At 42.1% G+C, this 24,803-nt stretch overlaps 1 protein-coding gene across 1 annotated transcript in view; it reads right to left on the bottom strand.

Moving 5' to 3' along the window:
- Positions 1–24,803, bottom strand: part of CEP95 (centrosomal protein 95) — a gene marked incomplete at both ends in the record, with an annotated part of 37,072 nt that overhangs the window by 6,211 nt on the left and 6,058 nt on the right. Inside the window, 10 exons of the mRNA XM_080714108.1 lie at positions 598–727; positions 1,533–1,625; positions 3,442–3,581; positions 6,933–7,089; positions 7,617–7,746; positions 7,934–8,046; positions 10,165–10,358; positions 11,555–11,686; positions 16,877–16,992; positions 21,923–22,028. Coding sequence (XP_080570234.1) covers positions 598–727; positions 1,533–1,625; positions 3,442–3,581; positions 6,933–7,089; positions 7,617–7,746; positions 7,934–8,046; positions 10,165–10,358; positions 11,555–11,686; positions 16,877–16,992; positions 21,923–22,028 — 1,311 coding nt within the window. The remainder of the gene's footprint in view (positions 1–597; positions 728–1,532; positions 1,626–3,441; positions 3,582–6,932; positions 7,090–7,616; positions 7,747–7,933; positions 8,047–10,164; positions 10,359–11,554; positions 11,687–16,876; positions 16,993–21,922; positions 22,029–24,803) is intronic.

Here is a 24,803-nt window from a genome sequence, read left to right as displayed (position 1 = left end):
ACAGGAGGATGATGGCAGGTTCAAGAACAGCCTCAGCAAGTAGTGAGACTCCATCAACCTAGCCAAACATGTTTCCAAATAAGAAATAAAATCAGGCTAGGGGTGTAGCTCAGAGGTAGAATGACCCTGGGCTCAATTCCCAGCACTATAAATTAATTAACTCTACTGATGACATGCAAGTCCTAAGAAGCCTATGAAGGTGGACACTTTCTGTGTTTCAAGCCTCCCATGTCAGAGGAAGTCTGTCTACTGGCATTCTGCTTGGCAACCATCAGCATACAGAAGCTGCGATGACCATGTGACTGCCCTGGAGCATCCCTCGTGTCCCACCAGCTTCCTAGGAACAAATGAAAGGCAACCAGGATGAGGCTGGCAAGAGAGCAGGTGACCCGGGCATTCCTTTGGTGCCAGTACAAGCCTCTGCAAGGCACTTCTTTAGGAGCTTTAGCTTTTTACAGAAAACCAGCCATATGGCAGTGATACAGGACAGCACTTTTTGCTGCTAACTGGTGGATGTTTTCAGTGCTTTGTCCTTGGAATGTAGCAAACTTTCAAAGGCTGCCAGTTTTCCATAAAGTACAATTTTGTGGTTCTTACTTTGAGCTGCTTTATTTGGCTTTGGGGAGCCACCACTTGGATTTTGAGTTGTGGATTTTCTGGAGCAAACTTTCCAGGACTGATTATGTTTTGGAGTTCCTTTATGAACGACTTCTCTGTATATTTTTTCCTTTGAAGTGGATAAAAAAGACAGTAGAAGTAAGAGAAAGGTCTAACAACTCTTTTATATATCATCTATTATATATTGACAAAAATAGCTAACAAATCCCTAGATAAATCATCTTCTAATTTCTTAAGTTAAGGGCATCTTTTGGCTCTGGCATCCCATGGAATCTGAAAAAGCACTGGCTCGTTTCAAGTTTGATCATCACAATTCCATACCATAAAGCCAACCACTACTGATGTTCTGATGTGCTTGACAACTTGTTCCATGTAGATTAAAAAAACCTGTAAGAAGCTATGTGCTGTGCTTAGTTGTACCACTTAGCTGTACCACTCTGTACATTACAGCCTGTTTTATTCATTAGCATTTTAGCATAAGCAATTTCCCTGTTTTTACTTACTTTCTATAACCATCCTTGAGAGGCAATTAAAACTTATGCTTTGGACTTCTCGCCTCTAGGTACAGAGCACCTGGGATTCTGTCTTTTCTTACCCTCCTTTAACTTTGTGAACCTAGATAATTTTTTAGCCCCCTGGTGAACTGCTAAGCTGTAGAAGTCCTTAAAATCCAATGTAAGTTTTAGGTAGAAAAATACAGTAGTTTTCCTTGGTTTCATGTCTTGCTGTATCTTAGCAGCTTGACTACTCTGTGAATAAGAAAAAAATCCTTACAACATGATATGAAATCCCGCCTTTTCCAAAAAAGTTAATGATTAAAGTCCTGTTGATCCATTTTTCTTTTAAAAAGATCACCTCTGTACTTCTACTGATCTAATCAAGTGGTCTTTACTGTAGTGCAGACTTTTACCCACTGTTTCCTCTTCCTCTTCCTCTATCCTTTGAGGTCCAATATTCTCTTGAACTTTATTTCTTCTTAGTTCCCTTTCAAATGCTTCAGTCAACACCTAGAAGGGGAAAGGACCTATAATATTATGGCTATTAAAAATACAGAAAAATGAAAATGAAGGGAAAAAATTCACCTAGGATCTTGTGACTCCTAAAATACCAAATTCATTCATTTTTTAAGTTCCTTTTAGGCTTTGTATTATAAATACATAATATTTTGACTAATATATAATTGGGACATTAAATGAAATTTTACATAATGGTTTTTTTTGTGTGTGTGTGTGCGTCTGGAGATGGAACCCAGAGGCATTTGACCTCTAAGCTATAACCCCTGCCCTAATTTTTATTCTTTATTTTGAAACAGGGTCTCACTAAGTTGCAGAGGGCCTCACTAAGTAGCTGAGGCTGTCCGCGAACTGCGATCCTCCGGTCTCAGCCTCCCAAATGCTGGGATTACAAGTGTGCGCCACCACGCCCAGCTAATGTATTTGTTTTTGTACTGGGGATTAAGGCTAGTCTCAAACTTGAGCTCCTTCTGTCTCAGCCTCCCAGGTACAGGGAGTATAGGCATGAGCCAACACACCTAGCTTATAATGCATTTAAAAAAAAATTTTTTTTTTGCAGTACTGGGGTTGGAACCCAGGGGCATTCTACCTCTGAGTGACACCCCCAGCCCTATTTTTTAGTCTTTATTTTGAAACGGTCTCACTGAGTTGCAAAGGGCCTAAGTAGCTGAGGCTGTCTGCGAACTGTGATCTTCCTGGCTCAGCCTCCCAAATGCTGGGATTACAAGTGTGTATACAAGTGTGTACAACCACGCCTGGCTCTTTATAATGAATTTTTTAATCTCACAAGGTTTTGTAATTATTTTGATACTCCCTTGAATGGAAGTTATATGCTCAATTACTAACTATTGTAAAATATCTGAATTAACTTCACTTGTCACCACTATAAATACTACATTATAAAACTATTATAAACCAGATGTGGTGGCATAGGACTCAAATCCCAGCTACTTGGGAGGCTATGGCAGGAAAATAATTAGTTTGAGGACAGCATGAACAACTCTCAAAAAGGAGACCCTCTCAAAAGGACTGGGGGACAGTTCAGTAATAGAACACAACCTAGTATGCACCAGCCCCAGGGTTTGATCCCCAATACTGGGGAACACACACACACACACACACACACACACACACACACACACACACGTTCTAAATTCATGCACCATTTTAAAGTCCCTTCGAACCGGGCGTGGTGGTGCACGCTTGTAATCCCAGCATTCAGGAGGCTGAGACTGGAGGATCGCAGTTCGCAGACAACCTCAGCTACTTAGTGAGGCCCTCTGCAACTCAGTGAGACCCGGTTTCAAAATAAAGAATAAAAAATAGGGCTGGGGGTGTAGCTCAGAGGTCGAATGCCCCTGGGTTCCATCCCCAGATCCGAAAAAAAAAAAAAAAAAGTCTCTGTTCCACAGCAGATAGTCCTCCTTGGTAATTGTACTGGTCTTCTTGTTGGACCCCAACCACCTCCTCTAATGGGAATAGTTTGATTCTCCTTATAACTCAAGTGGCCCATCCTGTTTAATCCATCTCAAATTCCCTTAATCTCTGAAGGCGCTCTGAAAATATTCACACTGATCTCCTCTTTCTTAATCCACTGGAACACTGAGCTATATCTGACCAAGTTATTTTCTTGAGTTTCATGACTCTAATTTTATGCTAAGAAAATAAGTTATATCACCCAATTCTCTGTCATCCATTCAAGCATATTAAATGCATTTTAAGCCTTTAATCAAAGGCGTGCTCATTAATCCATGGTGGCTCCTGGCTGAGGGGAACTGGTAATGCCTATAGTCAGAGGGTGGGGAGGTACCTTTGCTTGCAGTTGGCGGATATCCGTTTCTTTTGGCCTGTGCTGCCTTTTTCTCTCTGTCTTGAACTGTTTCTGTTTGTTAGCTGGAGATGGAGAAAGTGAATGGGACCTATAAGGTGGCTTTCTGTGAATGGCAAGTCCTGCAACACAGAAAGGCCATTTGTCATTAGTTCTTGACAGCCAGAAATGTTAAACCAGATAGCTTGTTCTTACCAAATCCAAATGATGAGTGAATGTGCTAAATGTGCTCTCTCCTCTAATTTGTGTATTTAGCCATATCAAGTAAACAGTCAAATGCATATAAATGTATACTACCTCAAGTAGCTAGGTTATATATTCAACTTTGGATTGAATTCAACATGTGGAATGCTTGCTGTACTTGAACTTCTACAGAGAGTGCTACTGGTGATAGGAATGGCTCTCGGAGGGAGAAAATGTAAACAACCTTGTTGTCTGCTAGCCTTTTACCTGTCTCAGTCCAGAGGAGATATAAGTATATATACATATCTTATAAACACTTAGAAAGCAGCATACTTATGATCACAGGTTTGAGACCAGCCTCATCAACTTAGCTAGATCCCATTTCAAAACAAAAATAAAAAAGGGCTAAATAGTGTAGCTTGGAGGAAGAATGCCCCTGGATACAATCCAAAGTAACACACACACACACACACACACACACACACACACACACACACACACGTAGTTGAGGAATGTCTAAGCAGTCTAGATTTTTCCCTAATGGATCAATAGTGATATATACACTCATACCCAATTGGGAAATGAGTGAACTGGATCTTTAAGTAGCATAAATAGATTTTTCAAACCAATGTTAACAGCAAAAAAGCAAGTTGCAGAATAATATATATAACACCTATATGTAAAATTTTAGCTGGGCGTGGTGGCGCATGCTTGTAATCCTCGCGATTGGGAGGTGGAGACAGGAGGATCGCGCAGGATCGAAGTCAGTCTCGCTGGCTTAAGAGACCCTGTTTCCAAATAAAATATAAAAATAGGTCTGGGAGTGTAGCCCGGAGGTAGAAGGGTTCCCAGGAGCCCCAGTACCACCAAAATTTTAAAAGAACATAAAAACAATAGTCTGGGCATGGTGGCAAAGGCTTGTAATCCCAGCATTTGAGGATGAAACTTGAGGATTGTGGTTCGCGGACAGCCTCAGCTACTTAGTGAGGCCCTCTACAACTCATTGAGACCCAGTTTCAAAATAAAGAATAAAAAATAGGGCAGGGGGTATAGCTCAGAGGTCAAATGCCCCTGGGTTTCATTCCCAGACCCGCAAAAAAAAAAAAAAAAAAAAAAAGAAGAAGAAGAAAAAAGAACATAAAACAATAGTATGTTCAGACAATATAAAAACAGTGGTAAACCTTTTGTGGTGGTACATGCCTTATAATCTTAGCTACTTGGGAGACTAAGACAGGAGGATCACCAGTTCGAGGACAGCATGGGCAACTTAAGACCCTGTTTCAAGATATAAAATGAAGCTGGGCATGGTGGCACATGGCTGTAATCCCAGTCCTTGGGAGGCTGAGACAGGAGGATTGTAGGTTTGAAGCCAACCTCAGCCACTTAAGATGGCAGTTTAGTGAGACCTTGTTTCCAAATAAAAAATAAAATAGGGCTGGGAATGTAGCTCAGAGGCAGAATGTCCCTGAGTTAAATCCCTAGCACCAAACAAACCCCCCAAAAACCAAAAAAACAACAACAAAAAACAAGAGCTGAGCCCGATGGCTCTCAGCAACTGAGACTGTTTCAAATAAAAAGTAATCGGGCGTGGTGGCGCATGGTTGTAATCCCTGCGCTTGGGAGGCATAGACAGGAAGATCACGCAGGCTTGAAGCCAGCCTTGCTGGCTTAAGAGACCCTATTTCCAAATAAAATATAAAATAGGTCTGGGAGTGTAGCTTGGAGGTAGAAGGGTTCCATCCCCCGTACCACAAAAAAAAAAAAAAAAAAAAAGGGCTTGGGGGTTGGGCATGGTGGCGCACACTTGTAATCCCAGTCTTGGGAGGCTGGGACAGGAGGATCAGGAAGGTATGAAACCAGCCTCAGCTAGTGAGGGAGGCTCTCAACAATACAGTGAGACCCTGATTCCAAATAAAATATAAAATAGGACTGAAAGTGTAGCCCAGAGTAGAAGGCCCCTGGGTTGCATCCCCAATACTACAAAAAAAAAAAAAAAAGAAAAAAGAAAAAATAGGGGTGGAAGTGTAGCTTGGAGGTAGAATGCCCATGTTCAATCCTTAGCACCAAAAATAATAAATAAATAAAAATAAATTTAAAAAAAAGGCTGGGAATGTCCCCAGTACCAAAAAAAAAAAAAAAAAAAAAAAGAAAAGAAAAAAGAAAAAATAGCAGTAAAAGCCAGGCGTGGTGGCGCACGCTTGTAATCTGTGCTTGGGAGGCTGAGACAGGAGGATCACATGGGTTCGAAGCTAGCTTCAGTTACTGGCTCTTAGCACCTTAGTGAGACCCTGTTTCCAAATAAAATATAAAAATATAAAAAAGGTCTGGGAGTATAGCCTGGAGGTATAAAGCCTCTGGGTTCCACCCCCAGTACCACCAAAAAAAAAAAAAAAAAAAAAAAGGCAGTAAAGGAGCTGGGCATACTTGAATGCTCCTGGATTCAATCCCCAGTACTGAAAAAAAAAAAAAAAAATCACCACCACCAAAAAAACAGTAGTAAGCTGGTAACACTAACACTAGTCAGCTTTAGTTTGGTATTATCAGTATTATTTTGTGTATGTGTGTTATTGGGGACTAAATACAGGGGCATCATTCTAACTCTGAGCTACATCTCCAATCCCCAGCCCCGTTTTATTTTTTATATTTATTTATTTTTGGTACTGGGGATGGAACCCAGGGGCATTTTACCTCCAAGCGTCACCCCCAGCCCTATTTTTTTGTTTATTTTGAAACAGGGTCTCACTGAGTTGCAAAGGGCCTCACTAAGTAGCTGAGGCTGTCAGTGCACCGGGATCCTCCTGTCTCAGCCTCCCAAGCGCGGGGATTACTGGATTACTAGCGTGCCCAACCTATTTTTTCTTTTGAAACAGGGTCTATGTTGTGGAGGGCCTCACTAAGTTGATACTTTTTTTTTTTTTTTTTTTTTTCAGTACTGGGGATTTAAAACCCAGGAGCATTCTACTCCTGAGCTACACCCCCAGCCCTATTTTTTAAGTCTTTATTTTTGAAACAGGGTCTTACTGAGTTGCAAAGGGCCTCCCTAAGTAGCTGAGGCTGTCTGCATACCGCAATCCTATGGACTCAGCCTCCTGAATGCTGGGATTACAAACGTCCGCCGCCACACCTGGCAGTTGTTACTATTTTTGATCCTTTTATATGTTTCTGAAGTACTTAAAATGAGAAAGTCATTAAAAACAGAGAAAAATAATGAAAAAAATGACAAAAACCATACAGAACTACCTAAGTAGTTCACGTGGATGCCTCATCCCAGGCCCCTCTGGAACAAGTACCTGGCTCTGGCTTTTTTGGCCTGTACTCCATGACGCTGTCACTGTGCTGAGACAGTGCCTCCTCATTTCCACTCCCCACTTCTTTGTTTTCAGGGTCATCTTCTAATTTATGATCAGTCTTTTCTTTAATTCGATCACCCAGGGCACTTCTTAACATCTAGTGAGAAAATTCTTTTCAACATCTTTCATTGATTTGAGCAGAAATGTTAAATATACATGTTGGGTTTTTAAAGGCAAGGCAAAGACTATTGATGCTACAGACTATTCAGTTTCAATAAACCTTAGAGTAAGTTACATAGGGATTTAATAAACTCATTTAGTGTTATCCTATTGCATTTGTGAAAATAAGTGATCGTCCAACTTTAAATCAGATCTGTCTTTAGTGATAAAGAGAAACTATACAGATGTACCTAAAGATAAGTGGTTTACTGTAATCATGTATATTAAATGACTGATTTCATCAAAATGCAATAAAATTTAGATAAATCTGTGCCATAGTTGGTCATATCATGAAAGGCTTAGAGATCACTGTTCATTTCCTCCCTGCTTCTGGAACATGCTCACAGTAACGGAAGACACAACTGATATTCCAATGCCTAAGCTTAACCCTCCCTTCCACTGAGAGAGCACTGACATGCTCAGTCACCACAACAGTCTCAACAGAGATGAAAACACAGGACTTGCCCAGTCAAGTTCAGAGAGCCGCTGAGAGAGTTTCTGCGACACTGCGTGTAGTTCTTGTTCTGTTAGCCTCTTTCTTGGGCTCTGGGGGAAAGGTGAATCCCAGGATGAGGCTGCAGCTCTGTTTTTATTTCTATAATGAAAGTAATCATGTGGCATTTAAGTAGCCATGTATATATTACTTAGTCCAAAACAACTATTATACATGCTTTATAAATACTTCAGACTTGTTTCCACAGCTAAATTTAAAGAGTATACCCTTTACTTTTCAAACCCGTTTGCAAACAGACTGCAAACATGGAAGTCTGTAGCTATGTTACCTTTTTCCTCTGGGAATCTTTCGTGTCCTAGGGCTCAGGACCTCAATTAGGTATGTTTCTTGCTCAGTATCTTTAGGCAACTTAGGAGTTAAGAGAACTCTATCATCTGGTTCCTATCAATAACAAAAAATTAATTTGATAAAGCCACAAAGATGATACACAGAAGTCTTTGAAGATAGGGAAGGAAGGATCTGAGGCACAAAGCTAGGTTCTTTCATTTCCATGTTTGAAAGCCAGGCTTGCTGGCGCACATTTGTAATCCCAGTACTTGGGAGGCTGAGACAGGAGGTTATGGGTTCGCAGGCAGCCTCAGCTACTTAGTGAGGCCTGCTGCAACTTAGTGAGACCCTATTTCAAAATAAAGAATAAAAAATCGAGCTGGGGGTGTAGCTCAAAGGTAGAATGCCCCTGGGTTCAATCTCCAAAACCACAAAAATAAATAGATAATTTCCATGTTGGATGTTGGGTGTGGTGTTGCACATTTGTAATCCTAGTATTTGGGAGGCTGAGACAGTTTGCCACTTTGCAGCCAGCCTCAGCTACTTAGGCTCTCCGCAACTTGCGAGACCCTGTTTCAAAATAAAAAATAAAATAAGCTGGCTATGTAGCTCACAGGTAGAATGCCCCTGGGTTCCAAACCCAGTATCACACACACAATATAATTTCCATGTTTGTTTGTTTACTTATGGTACTGTATATTGAACCGAGGGGTATTCTAACCTGTGAGCTATACCCCAACCCTATTTTATTTTCTTATTTTGAAACAGAGTCTAGCTAAGTTGCTGAAGGCCTTGCTAAGTTGCTGTGGCTAAGCTTTGAACCTGCAATCCTCCAAGTACTGGGATTATAGGCATGTGTGTGTCACCATACCTGGCTTCCATGTTTATTTACTTATGTATGTATGCATTTATTTATTTTTTGTGTTACACTCCAGCCTTATTTATTTAGTTAGTTTTTGGTGGTACTAGGGGTGGAAGCCAGGGACTTCCTACTTCTGGGCTATACTCCCAGACCTATTTTATACTTTATTTGGAAACAGGGTCTCACTAAGTTGCTGAGAGCCTCACTAAGTAGCTGAGGCTGCCTTCAAACCTGTGCGATCCTGCTATTGCAGCCTCCCAAGCGTGGGGATTACAAGTGTGGACCACCACACCCAGGTCCCAGCCTTATTTTTTTTTTTTTCTTCTCCCCACCCCCCCTTTGTTGGTACTAGGGATAGAACTCAGAGGCATTCTACCTTCAGATAGATTTATTTACTTACTTACTTACTTACTTACTTACTTACTTACTTACTTACTTACATATTTATGGTACTGGGGATGGAACCCAGGGGCATATTTATCTCTGAGCTACACCCCCAGCCCTATTTTTTAATTATTATTTATTTTCAAACCGGGTCTCACTAAGTTGTGGAGGTCTCCCTAAGTAGCTGAGGCTGTCCATGAACTGCAATCCTCCTGTCTCAGCCTCTCAAATGCTGGGATTACAAGCATGGGATTACATGCCTGGCTCCTATTTTTATTCTTTTGAAACAGGGTCTCACTAAGTTGCATGGGGCCTCACTAAGTAGTTGAGGCTGTCCACAAACTGTGATCTGTCTCAGTTTCCCAAGTACTGGGATTACAAGCGTGCACCACCACGCCTGGCTACTATTTATAAATTCACCTTGGCACATATCTGCCTGTTCTTTCTAGGAAGACAAGGACAGGATAACTGTCCTTTGCTGGGTGTATTGGTACACCACTGTAGTCTCCCTGGGTTGGGAGTATAGCTCAGTGATAGAATGTGTGTTTAGCATGCACAAGGCCCTGAGTTCGATCTCTGATACCAGAAATAAATAATAAGAGCCGGGCGTGGTGGCGCACGCTTGTAATCCCAGCATTTGGGAGGCTTAGACTGGAGGATTGCGGTTTGCAGACAGCTCAGCTACTTAGTGAGACCCTCTGCAAGTCAGTGAGACTTGATTTCAAAATAAAGAATAAAAAATAGGGCAGGGGTTGTAGCTTGGAGGTCGAATGCCCTGGGTTCCATCCCCAGACCCACAAAAAAAAAAAAAAAAAAAAAAAAAGAAATAAAAGAAATAATAAGGGTTAGGGATATAGCTCAGTGGTGGAGCATTTGAATAGCATGCACAAGACCCTGGGTTCTATCTCCAATACGGCGGGAAGGAAGGAAGGAAAGAAGGAAGATGTGGGCATCTATCCAATTAACAAGCAAGCTTTCCCACTTACCACAGAAGTCACTGTGTTTTCTCCACTTGAATGTACAGCAGGGGAGCAGTGACCTGAATGCAGGTATTCTTTGCCCATAGGGCAGGGTGCCCGAGGCTCTGCAGGCTGGTAGGGTGGATGTAAAGGAATAGCTGAACGGATAGGCTCCCCTAGCTGTCTAGCGCTTGGAGTCACACTCACAGAAGGGTCTTCCACTGGAACAGAAGGTAGAGTGGCTCTTATGATGACATGCTAAGATATATATCATATTACACATACATATAACTATACAAACATATTCACACACTAGTTAGAAATATTCCTAAAACTTGATTAAAGCTGAGCATGACAGAGCATGCCTGTAATCCCAGTACTTGGGAGGCTGAGATAGGAGAATCACAGGTTCAAAGCCAGCCTTGGCAACTTAGACTCTCAGTGACCTAGTGAGACCCTATTTCCAAGTAAGAAATAAAATTGGGCTGGGTGTGTTGCTTGGAGACAGAATGCCTCTGGGTTCAAACCCCAGGCCTAAAAAACAAAACATTAAAGGAGCTTGGGGGTAGAATGCCACTGGGTTCAATCCCCACCCCAATATCACACATATATACACAAAAAAAAAATACTGTAAATTAGAACTGGGCTTGGTGATGCATTTCTATAATCCCAGTACTTGGGAGGCTGGGACAGGAAGACCACAGACTTGAGACCAGCCTCAGAATTTAGCAAGAATCTTGGCAACCCGGAGCAAAATCCCTAGAGATCACCTACTTTTAAATAAAAAATAAAAAGAGTTGGGAGTGCAACTCAAAGGTAGAATGTTCTTGGGTTCAACCTCAATACCACACAAAGAAAGCACACACACAAAACAAAACCAAGGATGACTCAACAAAATTAAATCCCTCAAGCCAGGCATGGCGGTGCTCACTTGTGTCCCAGCATTTGGGAAGCTGAGACAGAGGAGTATGGTTTGTGGCCAGCCCCAGCTACTTACTTGCTATCCAAATATATGAGGGGCTGTTTTTGTCTTTAAAGGGGCTCTTTTTTTTTTTTTTTGGTCTTTTTGTACGGGTTTGACCCAGGGTGGTGCACTTGCTAAGCAAGCACTTTGCCACTGAGCTACATCCCAGCCCTATTTTTGCCTTTTAAAAGAAAAAGTCCTTGAAAGAGGAGGACTTAGATACAAAATGGTAGGTGCAAAAATATGTGACCAAAGACCACTTTAAGCAGAATTTAAGAGGTTATAATTAAGAACAGTTACATATAAAATCAGATATATAGCCAAAAAGGTTTTCATAAAGTGTTGTAGCACAATAAAAGTGAAAAGAGTAATAGCAATGGCAAATGTCCTGGGCACCAACTCTTGTCCCAGCCTAGCTGGTGTCCAAAGAACGAATAATTCGTTACAACTCACCATCTTCAACAAAGGATGGCCTATTCTTAGACAGAAAACTAGATGAGGGAGGGTTCAACACATCCTCGTATGGTTTAGAACTTGGTGACAGAGAGCTTTTTTTAGGTGACATGTGGATAGGACTTTGAGCACCTAGGAAAGAGAAATGTCAACAGTAAAATGCTCTTCCCATAAAAAGTTTGCTAAATATTATACTAAGCACCAAAAGGAATAACATAATGTTGAAAGAACAATGTTGCTAAGCATGGTAGCCCATGCCTGTAACCCTAATACTTGGGAGGCTGAGATAGAATTGCAGCCAGCCTCAGCAATGTATGTAGCAAGACCCCATTTCAAAAAACGAACAATGCTGGTGTAAGTGCTCATAATACCATATTTTTTTTTTGTGTGTGTGTGTACTGGGAATTGAACCCAGGGACATTCTACCTCTGAGCTATACCCTGAACCCTTTATTTTTTATTTTGAAACAGGGTCTAAGTTGCTAATTCTCGTCTTGAATCTGAGATCTTCCTGTGTCAACCTCCCAAGTATTGGGATTATAAGTGTGTGCCAACACTACCAATTTTTTACAAAGTTAACTGTCATAGCCCATCATGGTGGCATATGCTTGTCAATCCCAGCAATTGGGAGGCTGAGACAGGAGTATCACCTACTTAGTGAGGCTCTTTACAACTCAGACCCTATTTGAAGACAAAGAATAAAAAATGGGCTAGGGGTGTAGTTGGGAGGTAACATGCCCCTGGGTTCCATGCCCAGTACTGCAAAAAGAAAAGGAAAGGAAAGAAAAAAGCAAGCAAGCAAGCAAGCAAGCAAGCAAGCAAGAAGGCTGGGGGTGTAGCTCAAAGGTAGAATGACCCTGGGTTCCATCCCCAGTACTACAAAAACAGTCATATAGTATTATACATTTCTGTAATTCAGAACACTTGATATTGTTTCATTCATTTGATTTAGAAAATTAGGTGTCAGAGTCTAGAAATTCTGTTATGTAGGCATCCCTATGTACAAAGATATTACTTAAGAGTCATGGCTAATACCATGATCAAAGAGTTGTAGATGTTAGCTGGGCGTGGTGGCACATGCTTGTAATCCTAGCATTTGAATGGCTGAGACCAGAGGATCATGGTTCGTGGACAGTCTCAGCTACTAAGTGAGGCCCTCTGCAACTTAGAGAGACCCTGTTTCAAAATAAAGAATAAAATATAGGGCAGGGGGTGTAGGGAGATTGAATGCCCCTAGGTTCCATCCCCAGACCCACACCCACACCCACACAAAAGAGCTGTAGTTTACAAATTAAAGCCTAATTTATTTTTATTTATTTGTTTGTTTATTTTGTGGTACTAGGGGTGGAGCCAAGGGTTTTTCTACCCCCAGGCTATATTCAATCTGACTTTATTCAGGAACATTATTGTACTAACCACACCTTTGGTAGCAGGGATTGAACCCAAGAGTGTTCTACCCATGGGCTCTATCCCCATGAGTGAATGTGTGTGAGTGTGTGTGTGTGTGTGTGTGTGTGTGTGTGTTTGTGGGAATTGAACCCAGGGGAATTTTCTATCCTAGCCTTACCTTCAGGCCTTTTATTTTGAAACAGGTTCTTGCTAAGTTGCTGAGGCTGGTCCTGAACCTCTGATTGTCTAGTCTTAAGCCTCCTAAGTACTTAGATTACAGGCTTGTGTCACTGTGCCCAGCTCCTTGCTCTATTAATTTTGAGACAGGGTCTCACTAAGTTGCTGAGGCTGACCTTGAACTTGTAGTCCTGTCTCAGTCTCCTGAGTCGTTAGGATTACAGACCTATACCACCATGCCTGGCTCTCTTTCTTTGCCTATCCTACTGGCAAGCATGCCTTTAGTTTACTGTCTGACCTTCAGACTTAGGTTAACATAATTCCTTGGAATGCATCCTCTATTCCTTGAAATCAGAATATTAATGCTGACAGGGACTCCAGAGATGGTTTAATCCAGTTCTTTCATTTCATACTTGAAGAAGCTGGGACTCTGAGAAGATAAGAGCCTTGTCCAAAGTCAGACAGTAGCAGAGTCTGGATGAGAATGAAGGCCACTTGATTCCCAATTTAAGGTACCTAACACCACACTAGCATTCTTGCCTTTACATTTAAAAAGTACTTATTGTGGCCAGGCATGGTGGTACTCACTTGTAATCTCAATACTCAGGAAACTAAGATAGGAGGATGGCAGGTTCGAGGCAAGCCTCAGCAACTCAGACACTCAGCAACCTAGTGAGACCCTGTTTCAAAACAAATAGTAAAAAAGGTTGCAGTATATAGCTCCGAGGTAGAATTCCCCTGGGTTTACACCTGAATACTCACTCCCCACCACACACATAAAAAACCTTATTGTAGCCTGTTTTCTCTAAGATTTATTTATTTATTTTATTTATTTATTTATTATTTTTTGGTGTACTGGGGTTCCTGGAAGCCCTTCTACCTCTGGGCTACACTCCCAGACCTATTTTAAACTTTATTTTTAGAAACAATGTCTCTTAAGCCAGTCTGGCTGGCTTGGAACCAGCGCGATCCTCTTGTCTCCGCCTCCCAAGCGAGGGGATTACAAGCGTGGGCCACCACGCCTGGCTTTCTCTAGGTTTTAAAAGATTAGGATAAGCCGGGCATGGTGGCCCACGCTTGTAATTCCAGCATTTGGGAGGCTGAGACTGGAGGATCGTGGTTCACAGACAACCTCAGCTACTTAGTGAGGCCCTCCACAACTCAGTGAGTCCCTGTTTCAAAATTAAGAATAAAAAACTGGGCAGGGGGTGTAGCTCGGAGGTCAAATGCCTCTGGGTTCCATCCCCAGACCCACACACACACACACACAAATAAATAAATAAATAAATGAATAAATAAAAGATTAGGATAAACTAGAATAATTCAACCATATATCTTACTTATCTTATTAATCAGCAGCCTTCACAAATAGAGTGGAAGCTGCATGAAGGTAGAGATTTGTGTTTGTTTTGCTTTCTACTCCATCACTCCTGCCTGGCACAGGGAAAGCACTGAAAAAATATTTGCTGAAGGAGTATGCCATGGCTTCTTTTCTAGGGACTCATAGCTTATATAACAGACAAACCATAAGTTACCATGCAGTGTGACAATGGTGTTAAAAAAATAGAGAAGAGCTGGGCGTGGTGGTGCAGGCTTGTAATCCCAGCATTTAGGAGGCTGAGACAGGAGGATCGCTGTTTACAGACAGCCGCAGCTACTTAGGCCTTTTACAACTCAGTGAGACCCTGTTTCACAATTTAAAAAAATAGGGTTGGGGGTATCGCTCAGAGGTAGAATGTCCCTGGGTTCCATCCCCAGTACCGCAAAAAAAAAGTATATAAATAAATAAATAAGTAAATAGAGAGATATATAGAGAGAAACCTACGCTGTAAGAACACAGAGGCTCAGAGTCTGAGGCAGGTGGGGAGACTGCCAGAACAGAAAGGAAGAGCAGCTCAGCAGATGGAACCCCATGATGTCAGAGGAGGGCATGGCAGCCATGGTGGACAGGAGCAGGGCAGGCAGGAGGCTTGGAGGGGGCCAGGTAGGGGTAAGATTCAGAGCTACTGTATGTAAACAATAAATTGTTGGAAATGTAGCCTGAAGCTTGGAAGAAAATTTGCTACTGGGGATATGAACTTGTAGTTGCAATAATGAAAAAATGGACCTGGGTATGGAGGCCTATGCCTTTAATTCTGTATTTGGGAGCCTGAGACAGGAGGATCACAGGTTCAAGGCCAGACTTTGCAATTTAGTAAGGCTGTCTGTAATTTAGTGAGACCCTGTTTCCAAAAAAAAAAAGTAAAATAGGATTGGGGGGTGTAGCCTGTAGGTAGAATGCCCTTGGGTTTGCTCCTCAGTACCAAAAAACCCAAAAATACAACAACAAAAAAAACCAAACAAAACAAAAACAAAAAAAGAAATAATGAAAAAATGGAATCAACTGGTTCAGGAAATTACAACTAAAGAGTCCTCTGGAGCCGGGTGCGGTGGCGCACGCTTGTAATCCCAGCGCTTGGGAGGCTGAGACAGGAGGATCGCACAGGTTCGAAGCCAGCCTCAGCTACTTGGTGAGGCTCTCACAACTTACTGAGACCCTGTTTCGAAATAAAGTATAAAATAGGTCTGGGAGTATAGCCCGGAGGTAGAAAAGCCTCTGGGTTCCACCCCCAGTAACAACAACAAAAAAAATTCCATGAAATGGACTGGACAGTAGAGGTGCACTGGAGCTCTCTCCAGGACATCAGGTCTCAGAGGTTAATGACATTCACAGCCTCTAATCTGCCTCAGACCTGTCTGCCCACAGCCTGCGCTCCCACTAGCCTGTGATTTCCGATTTAGTGAATAATGGTGGCACTCGGGAATTTTAATACTGATGTTCACTTGGGCTCTATTATACTCAATGTGTGTGTGTGTGGTACTGGGGATGGAACCTAGGGGTACAGCACTTCTGAGCTACACCCCCAGCTCTATTTTTTAGGCTATTTATTTATTTATTTTTGGTGGTAGTAGGGATGGAACCCTTCTATCTCCGGGCTACACTCCCAGACCTATTTTATATTTTACTTGGAAACAGGATCTCTTAAGCCAGCAAGGCTGGCTTCAAACCTGCGCGATCCTCCCGTCTCCACCTCCCAAGCATGGGGATTCCAAGCTGCACCACCACGCCTGGCTTTTTTTTTTTTTTTTTTTAAATAGGGTCTCACTGAGTTGCGAAGGGCCTAAGTAGCTGAGGCTGTCCACAAACCTCAATTCTCTGGTCTCTGCCTCCCAAATGCAGGGATTATAAGCATGTACCAACACGCCCAGTTTATTACTCAATTTGTGTTTGTATGTATGGTACTGGGGATTGAACCCAGGGGCATTCTACCTTTGAGCTTCACCACTATCCCTATTTTATTTTTGTTTTGAAACACTATCTCACTAGGTTAATCAGTCTATTTGCTGAGGCTGTCCTCGAACCTGGAATCCTGTCTCAGCCTCCTAAGTACTGGGATTCCAAGCATGCACCACTGCACTTAGCTATTCTCAATTTTTTTGCGGGTCTGGGGATGGAACCCAGGGGCATTTGACCTCCGAGTTACACCCCCTGCCCTATTTTTTATACTTTTATTTGAAACCGGGTCTCACTGAGTTGCAGAGGGCCTCACTAAGTAGCTGAGGCTGGCCAAGAACCTCAATCCTCTGGTCTCAGCCTCCCGAATGCTGGGATTACAAGCGTGCGCCACCACGCCCGGCTATTCTCAAATTTTAAAGAGCATACCTCTTCACACTTAGTTGCATGTTGAACAATAACTGATAAAGTTTAACTACTCACCATTACTTCTTAGAGAAAAGGTGTGCGCTGTGTCTCCAAGTCTAATGATTTCACCAGTGGATTCTGCTTCATCTTCATCCCAAGAGGGGCCCAGCGCCTCAGATGAGAGGGAGTACCTGGAAGAGGCCCCTCACTCAGCGCCCTTCCTGTGCTCCAGAGCTGCTGCCACAGCCAGCCTGCGGCTCTTCAGGCTGCTCAGGGCTAGGCGCCCAAAAGGGGATGGGGGCTGAGGTGTGACTCAGGTGTGGCGCTTGGCGAGCAGCCCGGGCCCTGGCGGCCCACCCCAGGCACCACAAAACAGACAGAACTGAGAAACTCTCCCCTTAGTTACTTATCACTTATGCTGCTTGTGTGTTTTAACTGATATATGAAGGGTGGAAACAGCTGTGTATAAAGCATCCAGGGTTAAATGGATAGGAGACTACAGAGAGAACAGGAAACGCCATTCCCTAAAGTGTGGGAGTGAAGGGGAGCCTGAGAAGGGCACTGAGTTTACATTAAATTCCCTTGAATTTCTGTGTTTTGTGTGGGTATGTGTGGTATTGGGTCTGAACCCAGGGATTCTGTATCTGAGCTCCACTCCCAGCTCTCTCTCTCTCTCTCTTTTAAATCTTGAGACAGTCTCACTACTTGCTGAGACTGACCTCCAACTTGCAATCCTCCTGTCTCAGCCTCCCAAGTACTGGGATTACAGGTGTGTATTGCTATGCCTGGCTTCCGTTTTAAAAATTTTTTGTGGTACTTGGGATGGAACGAGGGGCCTTCTACCTCCAAGTTATACCCCTAGGCCTATTTTATTTTTTTATTTGGAAACAGGGCCTCGCTAAGTTGCTGAGGCTGGTTTTAAACCTGGGATCCTTCTGTCTCAGCCTCTCAAGTACTGGGATTACAAGCGTGCGCCACCACGCTAGGTGATTTTGTTGTTTTTTCTTTTCTTTTTTGGTACCAGGGATGTAATCCAGGGGCATTCTACCTCCAAGCTATATCCCCAGCCCTATTTTATTTTTATTTTGAAACAGTCTCACTAGGTTGACGAGAGTCTTACTTCTTGTTGAAGCTGTCCTTGAACCTGTGATCCCCGTCTCAGCCTTCCAAGTACAAGTACTAGGATTATAAACATGAGACACTATGACCAGCCTGTTATACTTTGAAAATATGATAATATTGGGCTTGGTGACACACTCCTGGGAGGCTGAGACGGGAAGATCATAGGTTTGAGGATAACTCAGCAAATAGTGTAAGCAGTGAGACTCCCATCAACTAACAAGACCCTGTTTCAAAATAAAATAGGGATGGGGCTGTAGGTCAGAGATAGAATACTCCTGGGTTCAATCCCCAGTACTACACACACACAAAAAGTCAAGAATTTCATGAGGGCATTGTAACCCAGTTATTTGATGTTGATAGATGTATAAGTAGTCATGGCCTTCTTCCTTATTTATTGGTGCTGGGGATTGAACCCAGAAGTGTTTTACCTCTAAGCTACACCCCAGCCCTTTGTGCCCCCCCCCCAAACTGCGGACTAAACCCGGGGGCACTCTACCTCCAACCTACACCCTCAGCCCTATTTTTTTTTTTTTTTTGTACAGGGGATGGAAGCCAGGGATATTCTACCTCCGAGCTACAGCTCCAGCCCGATTTTTTATTCTTTATTTTGAAATAGGGCCTCAAGGCTGGGCATGGTGGCGCACGCTTGTAATCCACACTTGGGAAACAGAAGGATTACGCACGTTCGAAGCCAGTCTCTCTGGCTTAAGAGACCCTGTTTCCAAATAAAAACAAGTATAAAATAGGTCTTGGAGTGTAGCCCAGAGGTAGAAGGGCTTCCAGGAACCCCAGTACCACCAAAAACTAAAATAAAAAAAATAAAGAAATAGGGCCTCACTAAGAAGCTTAGGCTGGCCACATACCTGCAATCCTCCTGTATCAGCCTCCCAAGTACTGGGATTTTACTTAGTCTTTTTATTTTTTTAAAGCAGAGTCTCACTGAGTTGTGAAGGCCTCACTAAGTAGCCGAGGCTGTCCGTGAACTGCAGTCTCCAGTCTCTGCCTCCCGAAAGCTGGGATACAAGCCTGTGTCAGCACGTCCAGCTGCACTTTTTATTTTGAAACAGGGCCTTGTTAAATTGCTGAGGCTACCCTTGAACTTGTGATCCTCTTGTCTCAGTATCCCGTACACTGGGATAAAAGACACGTGCCACTTAGCCTGGCAGTCATGGCCTTCTTGAAAAACAATCTGACAATTTTATCAATAGCCTTAAAATGTTCTTACTCTAGTTTGGCATGGTGGCGCATACCTATAATCCCAATACATAAAATAGCAGGTTTGAGGCCAGCCTCAGCAAGTTTGCAATTTAGCAAAACCCTGTCTTAAAATAGTGCTGGGGTGTAGCTCAGAGGTAGAACACCTCTGGGTTCAATCCCCGGTACAAAAAGATGTTCATACACTTTTACTCTGAATTTAGCTTAAAGACTGGGGGAGAAAGGAGATTAAAAAAAAAAAAAAGCATGTATCACTTTTTTATAATTAAAAAATTGGCAGAATAAACTTCCATATAAGAAGAATGGCTTAGTAAGTTATGATGCACACATATGGATGGTATGCTATCCAGTCATTATAAATTGTTATTGTTGCATATGGTGGTATTTATTTGTAATTCCAGCTACTTGGAAGACAAAGGGTAGGAGGATCACAAATTTGGGGCTAGATTGGGCAAGTTAAAGAAACCCTTTCTTAAAAAAAAATTAAAAAGGGCTGAGGATGTTATCTCAGTGGTAAAGCATTTGATTAGCTTATGTGAGGTCCTGGGTTCAATCCTCAGCACCCTATCAAAGCCCCAAAATATTGCTCTGGTGTGTAGCTTAGTTGGTAGAGCACTGGTTAGCATGCTGGAGGCCTTGGGTTCGATAATGCAGAGCCAAAAAATAAAAATTATTATGAAGAGGTTATCAAACTGAGTGTGGTTTACAGAATTACACACCTGTAATTCCAGTACTTGTGAGGCTGAGATAAAAGGATTGCAAGTTTGAGGTTAGCCCCAGCAATTTAACAAGACCCTCCACAACTTAGTGAAACCATTTCTCAAAATAAAAAATAAGTGCCGGGTGTGGTAGCACACCCTTGTAATCCCAGCGCTAGGGAGGCTGAGATAGGAGGATCACACAGGTTTGAAGCCAGCCTCAGTTACTTAGTGAGGCTCTCAGCAACTTAGTGAGACCATTTCCAAATAAATTATAAAATAAGAATGGGGTGTAGCCCAGAGGTAGAAAGCCCCTGGGTTCCACCCCCAATACCACACAAACAAACAAACAAATAAATAAAATAGGGCCAGGTGTGGTGGTGCATGCTTGTAATCTCAGTACATGGGAGGCTGAGACAGGAGAATCACAGTTCACTGACAGCCTCAGCTACTTAGGCCCTTTGAATTTAGACTCTGTTTTGAAATAAAGAATAAAAGATAGGGCTGGGAGGTAGAATGCCCTGGGTTCCATCCCCAGTACCAAAAAAAAATAAAATAGGGCTGGAAGTGTAGTTTGGAGATCGAATGCCTGTGTCAGACCTGAGCAACACACACACACACACACACACACACACACACACACACACACACACACACGTGTTTAGCAACTTGGGAAAAAACTTGATTTTTTACCCCCCCAGTATCAGGGATTGAAACCAGGGGCAGTCTACCCCTGAGCTACACTCCCAGCTCGCTCGCTCACACCCCCCCCCCAACTTGGTGGTACTAGGGTTCCTGGAAGCCCTTCTACCTCCGGGCTACACTCCCAGACCTATTTTTTATACTTTTTTATTTTTGGAAACAGGGTCTCTTAAGCCAGCGGGGCTGGCTTGGAACCAGTGTAATCCTTCTGTCTCCACCTCCCAAGCGTGGGGATTATAAACATGCCTCACTACACCCCACTTTAGTCTTTATTTTGAAACAGAGTCTTACTGATTTGTGAAGGACCTCACTAAGTAGCTGAAGTGGGTTGCACGAACCTGTGATCTTCCTATCTCAGCTTCCCAAGTACTGGGATTACAAGTGTGGGCCATACGTGGCAACATTATCAGTTTTAAAAAATGCAAGAAATGCCGGGCGTGGTGGCACATGCTTGTAATCCCAGCATTTGGGAGGCTGAGACTGGAGGATCATGGTTTGCGGACAGCCTCAGCTACTTAGTGAGGCCCTCCGTGACTTAGTGAGACCCTGTTTCAAAAATAAAGAATAAAAATAGGGCAGAGGGTGTAGCTCGGAGGTCAAATGCCTCTGGGTTCCATCCCCAGTACACCAAAAAAAAAAAAAAAAAAAGTTTTCTGTAAGGAAGATGAAAAAGGAAATAAATGATTACTTGATGATCAAGAGAAAATTAAAAATTTGGTGGCACATGCTTATAACCCCAGCATTTGGGAGGCTGAGACAGAAGACTGCTGTTCACAGATAGCCTCAGCTACTTAGTGAAGCCCAGTTTTGAAATAAAGAATAAAAAATCAGGCTGGGGGTAGAGCTTGGAGGTAGGATGCTCCTGTTTCAAATTAAAGAATAAAACAGAGGGCTGGGGGTGTAGCTTGGAGGTAGAATGCTCCTGGGTTTCATCCCCAGTACTGAAAAAAAAAAAAAAAAAAAAAGAGTAGTTAAGACTAAGAATTAAGCCAGGCGTGGTGGTGCACACTTGTAACTCCAGTACTTGGGAGGTTGAGACAGGAGGATCCAGGTTTGCAGACAGCTTCAGCTACTTAGTGATGCCCTCTACAACTTAGGGAGACCCTGTTTCAAAAATGAAAAATCAAGCTGGAGGTGCAGCTTGGAGGTAGAATGCTCCTAGGTTCAATTCCCAGGACCACCACCACACAAAAAAAATAAAGACTAAGAATTAGTATTATATATAGCTCAAGGTTCTTTAAAATCTCAGGAAAATATAAAATAGGAGAAGTGTTCACATTAGCTTCTTTTGATACCAATCTGGGTATATTGTATGCACTATTAATTCTTGGTAGACAAAAAAGCATAACTTGTTTTAATGAAGTTCACAGACATTGTGGGCTACCTCCCAAAAGAAATTCCTTTCCATGCTGATTTGGACTCCTTAGTACTTTCTAGCTCTTCCAAAGGTTCTCCTTGGTGGGATTCTTTAAAATACTCTTCAGTTTCACCTGTTGAGAAGAGATTAAAAACAATACCAAAATACCCAAGTTAGCACCACTTTTTTCCCATACAACAATGCAGGAAAGGTAAGTAGAGGGAGGCACCCCAACTTCTTCTGGTAAATGGGGATTTGGTGACAGCAAAATCACCACTGTGATTAGCTGCTTCAGCAACACAGAACAAGCATGCAGCTTCAAAGCAAGCTCTACAGTTGCACATAGCAACATTTTATTTATTTTAGGTGGTACTGGGGATGAGTCAGGGGCATTCTCTCTCTGGGCTTTATTCCTACTCCTATTTTATTTTTTACTTAGACAAAGGATGTCACAGGTAGGCATGGTGGCGCACACTTGTAATCCCAATACTTGGGAGACTGAGACAGGAGGATCACAGGTTTGTGGCTAGCCTCGGCTACATAGGCCCTCTGCAACTTAGTGAGACCTTGTTTCAAAATAAAGACTAAGAAATAGGGCTGGGAGTGTAGCTCAGAGGTAGAAAACCCCTGGGTTCAATCCCCAATACCGCAAAAATAAATAAATTAATAAATAAATAAAACCCAAACAAACAAAGGAAAAAACAGAAAAAGAATGTCACTAAGTTACTGAGAGCCTCACCTTGCCATCTTCCCGTCTCAGCTCCCAAGTACTGGAATTACAGGTGTGCACCACAGGACCAGCTCAATGTTTTATTTTTTGGCTAGGTGGTACATTTGCTTATCATTTGTTATATCTCTAACATATGTAAGGGATGCTAAGGTAATCAATCAAGATGTTAGGAAAATACGATTGTATCAACCTACTTTAATTCCAAGAAAATCAATCATGCCTTCTGCTAAAAGACCACATCAAGCCAGGTGTAGTGGCGTGTACCTGCGATCCCAATACTTGGGAGGCTGAGACAGGAGGATGGCAGGTTCAAGGACAGCATCAAGCAAGTAGTGAGACTCTCATCAACCTAGTGAGACCCTGTTTCAAAATAAAAATAAAACAGGGCTGGGGAGGTAGCTCAGGGGTAGAATGCCTCTGGGTTCAATTCCTAGCATAAAAAAAAAAAAAAAAGATCACATCAATGTTTGGATAAGATTTCCCTTAAAATCATTGATTTTTTTTCCTCCATTTTTTTTTTTTTTTGTTGTTGTTGTTGTACTGGGCATTAAACCCAAAGCATTCTTTTTAATTTAATTAATTTATGTTTGCAGTATTGGGGATTGAACTCAGGGGCATTCTACCTTCGAGCTACAGCTCTGCCCTACTTTTTTTATTGTTGATTTTGAAATAGGGTCTCACTAAATTGTGGAGGGCCACACTAAGTAGCTGAGGCTGGCTATGAACCTGTGATCCTGTCTCAGCCTTACAAATACTGGGATTATAAACATGTACCACCATACCCAGCTTAACTCAGAAGCATTCTACTACTGAGTTACTGAGCTATATCCCAGCTCTTTTTACATCAAAACAGTGTTGCTAAGTTACTGCACTGACCTTTTTTCTAACCCCAAACACCTGAGGAATATACATTTTTTTTTTCCAGTACTGGGGATTGAACCCAGGTGAATTCTACCTCTGAACTATACCCCAGATCATTTTTTTTTTCCTTTATTTTGAAACAGGGTCTCACTAAGTTGCAAAGGGCCTCATTAAGTAGCTGAGGCTGGAAGTGAAATTTCCATCTTCCTGTCTCAGCCTCTCAAGTAGTGGGATTATAAGCATGTGCTACCACGTCCAGTTCCAGACTAGCATTTAACACATACTGTACTCAATATTTTGAAATAAAAAACAAAAGTTTTCATTTAGCGCACCTTCTGATCATTCCTTCTGGTTGGTAAATCTTAGCAGGAACTGATTAAAGGTAGGGAACTATCTAAAGACTAAGATTAACTGCAAATGTCAGAATCACAGCATAGATATCACAGCGTAGATAATAGCTTTTAGGCAGTGCTGATTGAGTGTAAATAACTACACCTCTGTTGGATAAAAAAAAAAAAGGCAATATAGACCTCCATAAAACAAGACTACAAAATAAAGTGTTAAAATTTGAGGAAGTGGGTTGCTCAAAAAGTAAAACAAAAGATATTTAGGCTGTCACAAAGTATCAGTCTGGGCTGAAGGTAAGACCTGCAGTTCTTTCTGCTAATGCCTCAGAAACATCCAGATTTGTAATGCAAAATGGCAGTTCTGACATAGAACATTTTGGAATAAGAAATTTTATGCAATAATTGGATGATAAGCAATTCAGACACAAATTTAGTTTTCCATTAAAGATTACAGATTAGCTTTAAAGTAATTTATAAACAACATCCATATTGACAAAGGACATGATGATAGTCTAGGATAAAGTTTCCAACCACCTGGAACAGAAACAACTGGAATTTTATAATTAACTTTTTTTTTGGTACTGGGAATTGAACCCAGAGGCATTCTACCTCCAAGCTACACTCTCAGCCCTATTTTTTATTCTTCATTTTGAAACAGGGTCTCACTGAGTTGTGAGTGCCTCACTAAGTAGCTGAGACTGTGAACCTGAGATTCTCCTGTCTGAGCCTCCCGAGTACTGGGATTACAAATGTGTGCCACTATGCCCAGCTTATAATTAATATTATTACTTGTATTAGTGATTCTGCTTCCTAGAAAACAGACCAAAAAAATAATAATCGTCAAAAGAGGCATAATGGGTAATGAAGACCAAAGCAAATTTACAATTCTCTTACTGTTTTCTTGTTGTGGTGGTAGGGACTGAACCCAGAGCTTCATGCATCACTAAGCACACACTCTCCCACTCCCATT

The sequence above is a fragment of the Muscardinus avellanarius genome, assembly GCF_963383645.1.
Source record: "Muscardinus avellanarius genome assembly, chromosome: 16".
NCBI classification, from domain to species: Eukaryota; Metazoa; Chordata; class Mammalia; order Rodentia; family Gliridae; genus Muscardinus; species Muscardinus avellanarius.
This window is presented reverse-complemented; position numbering and strand designations above follow the sequence as displayed.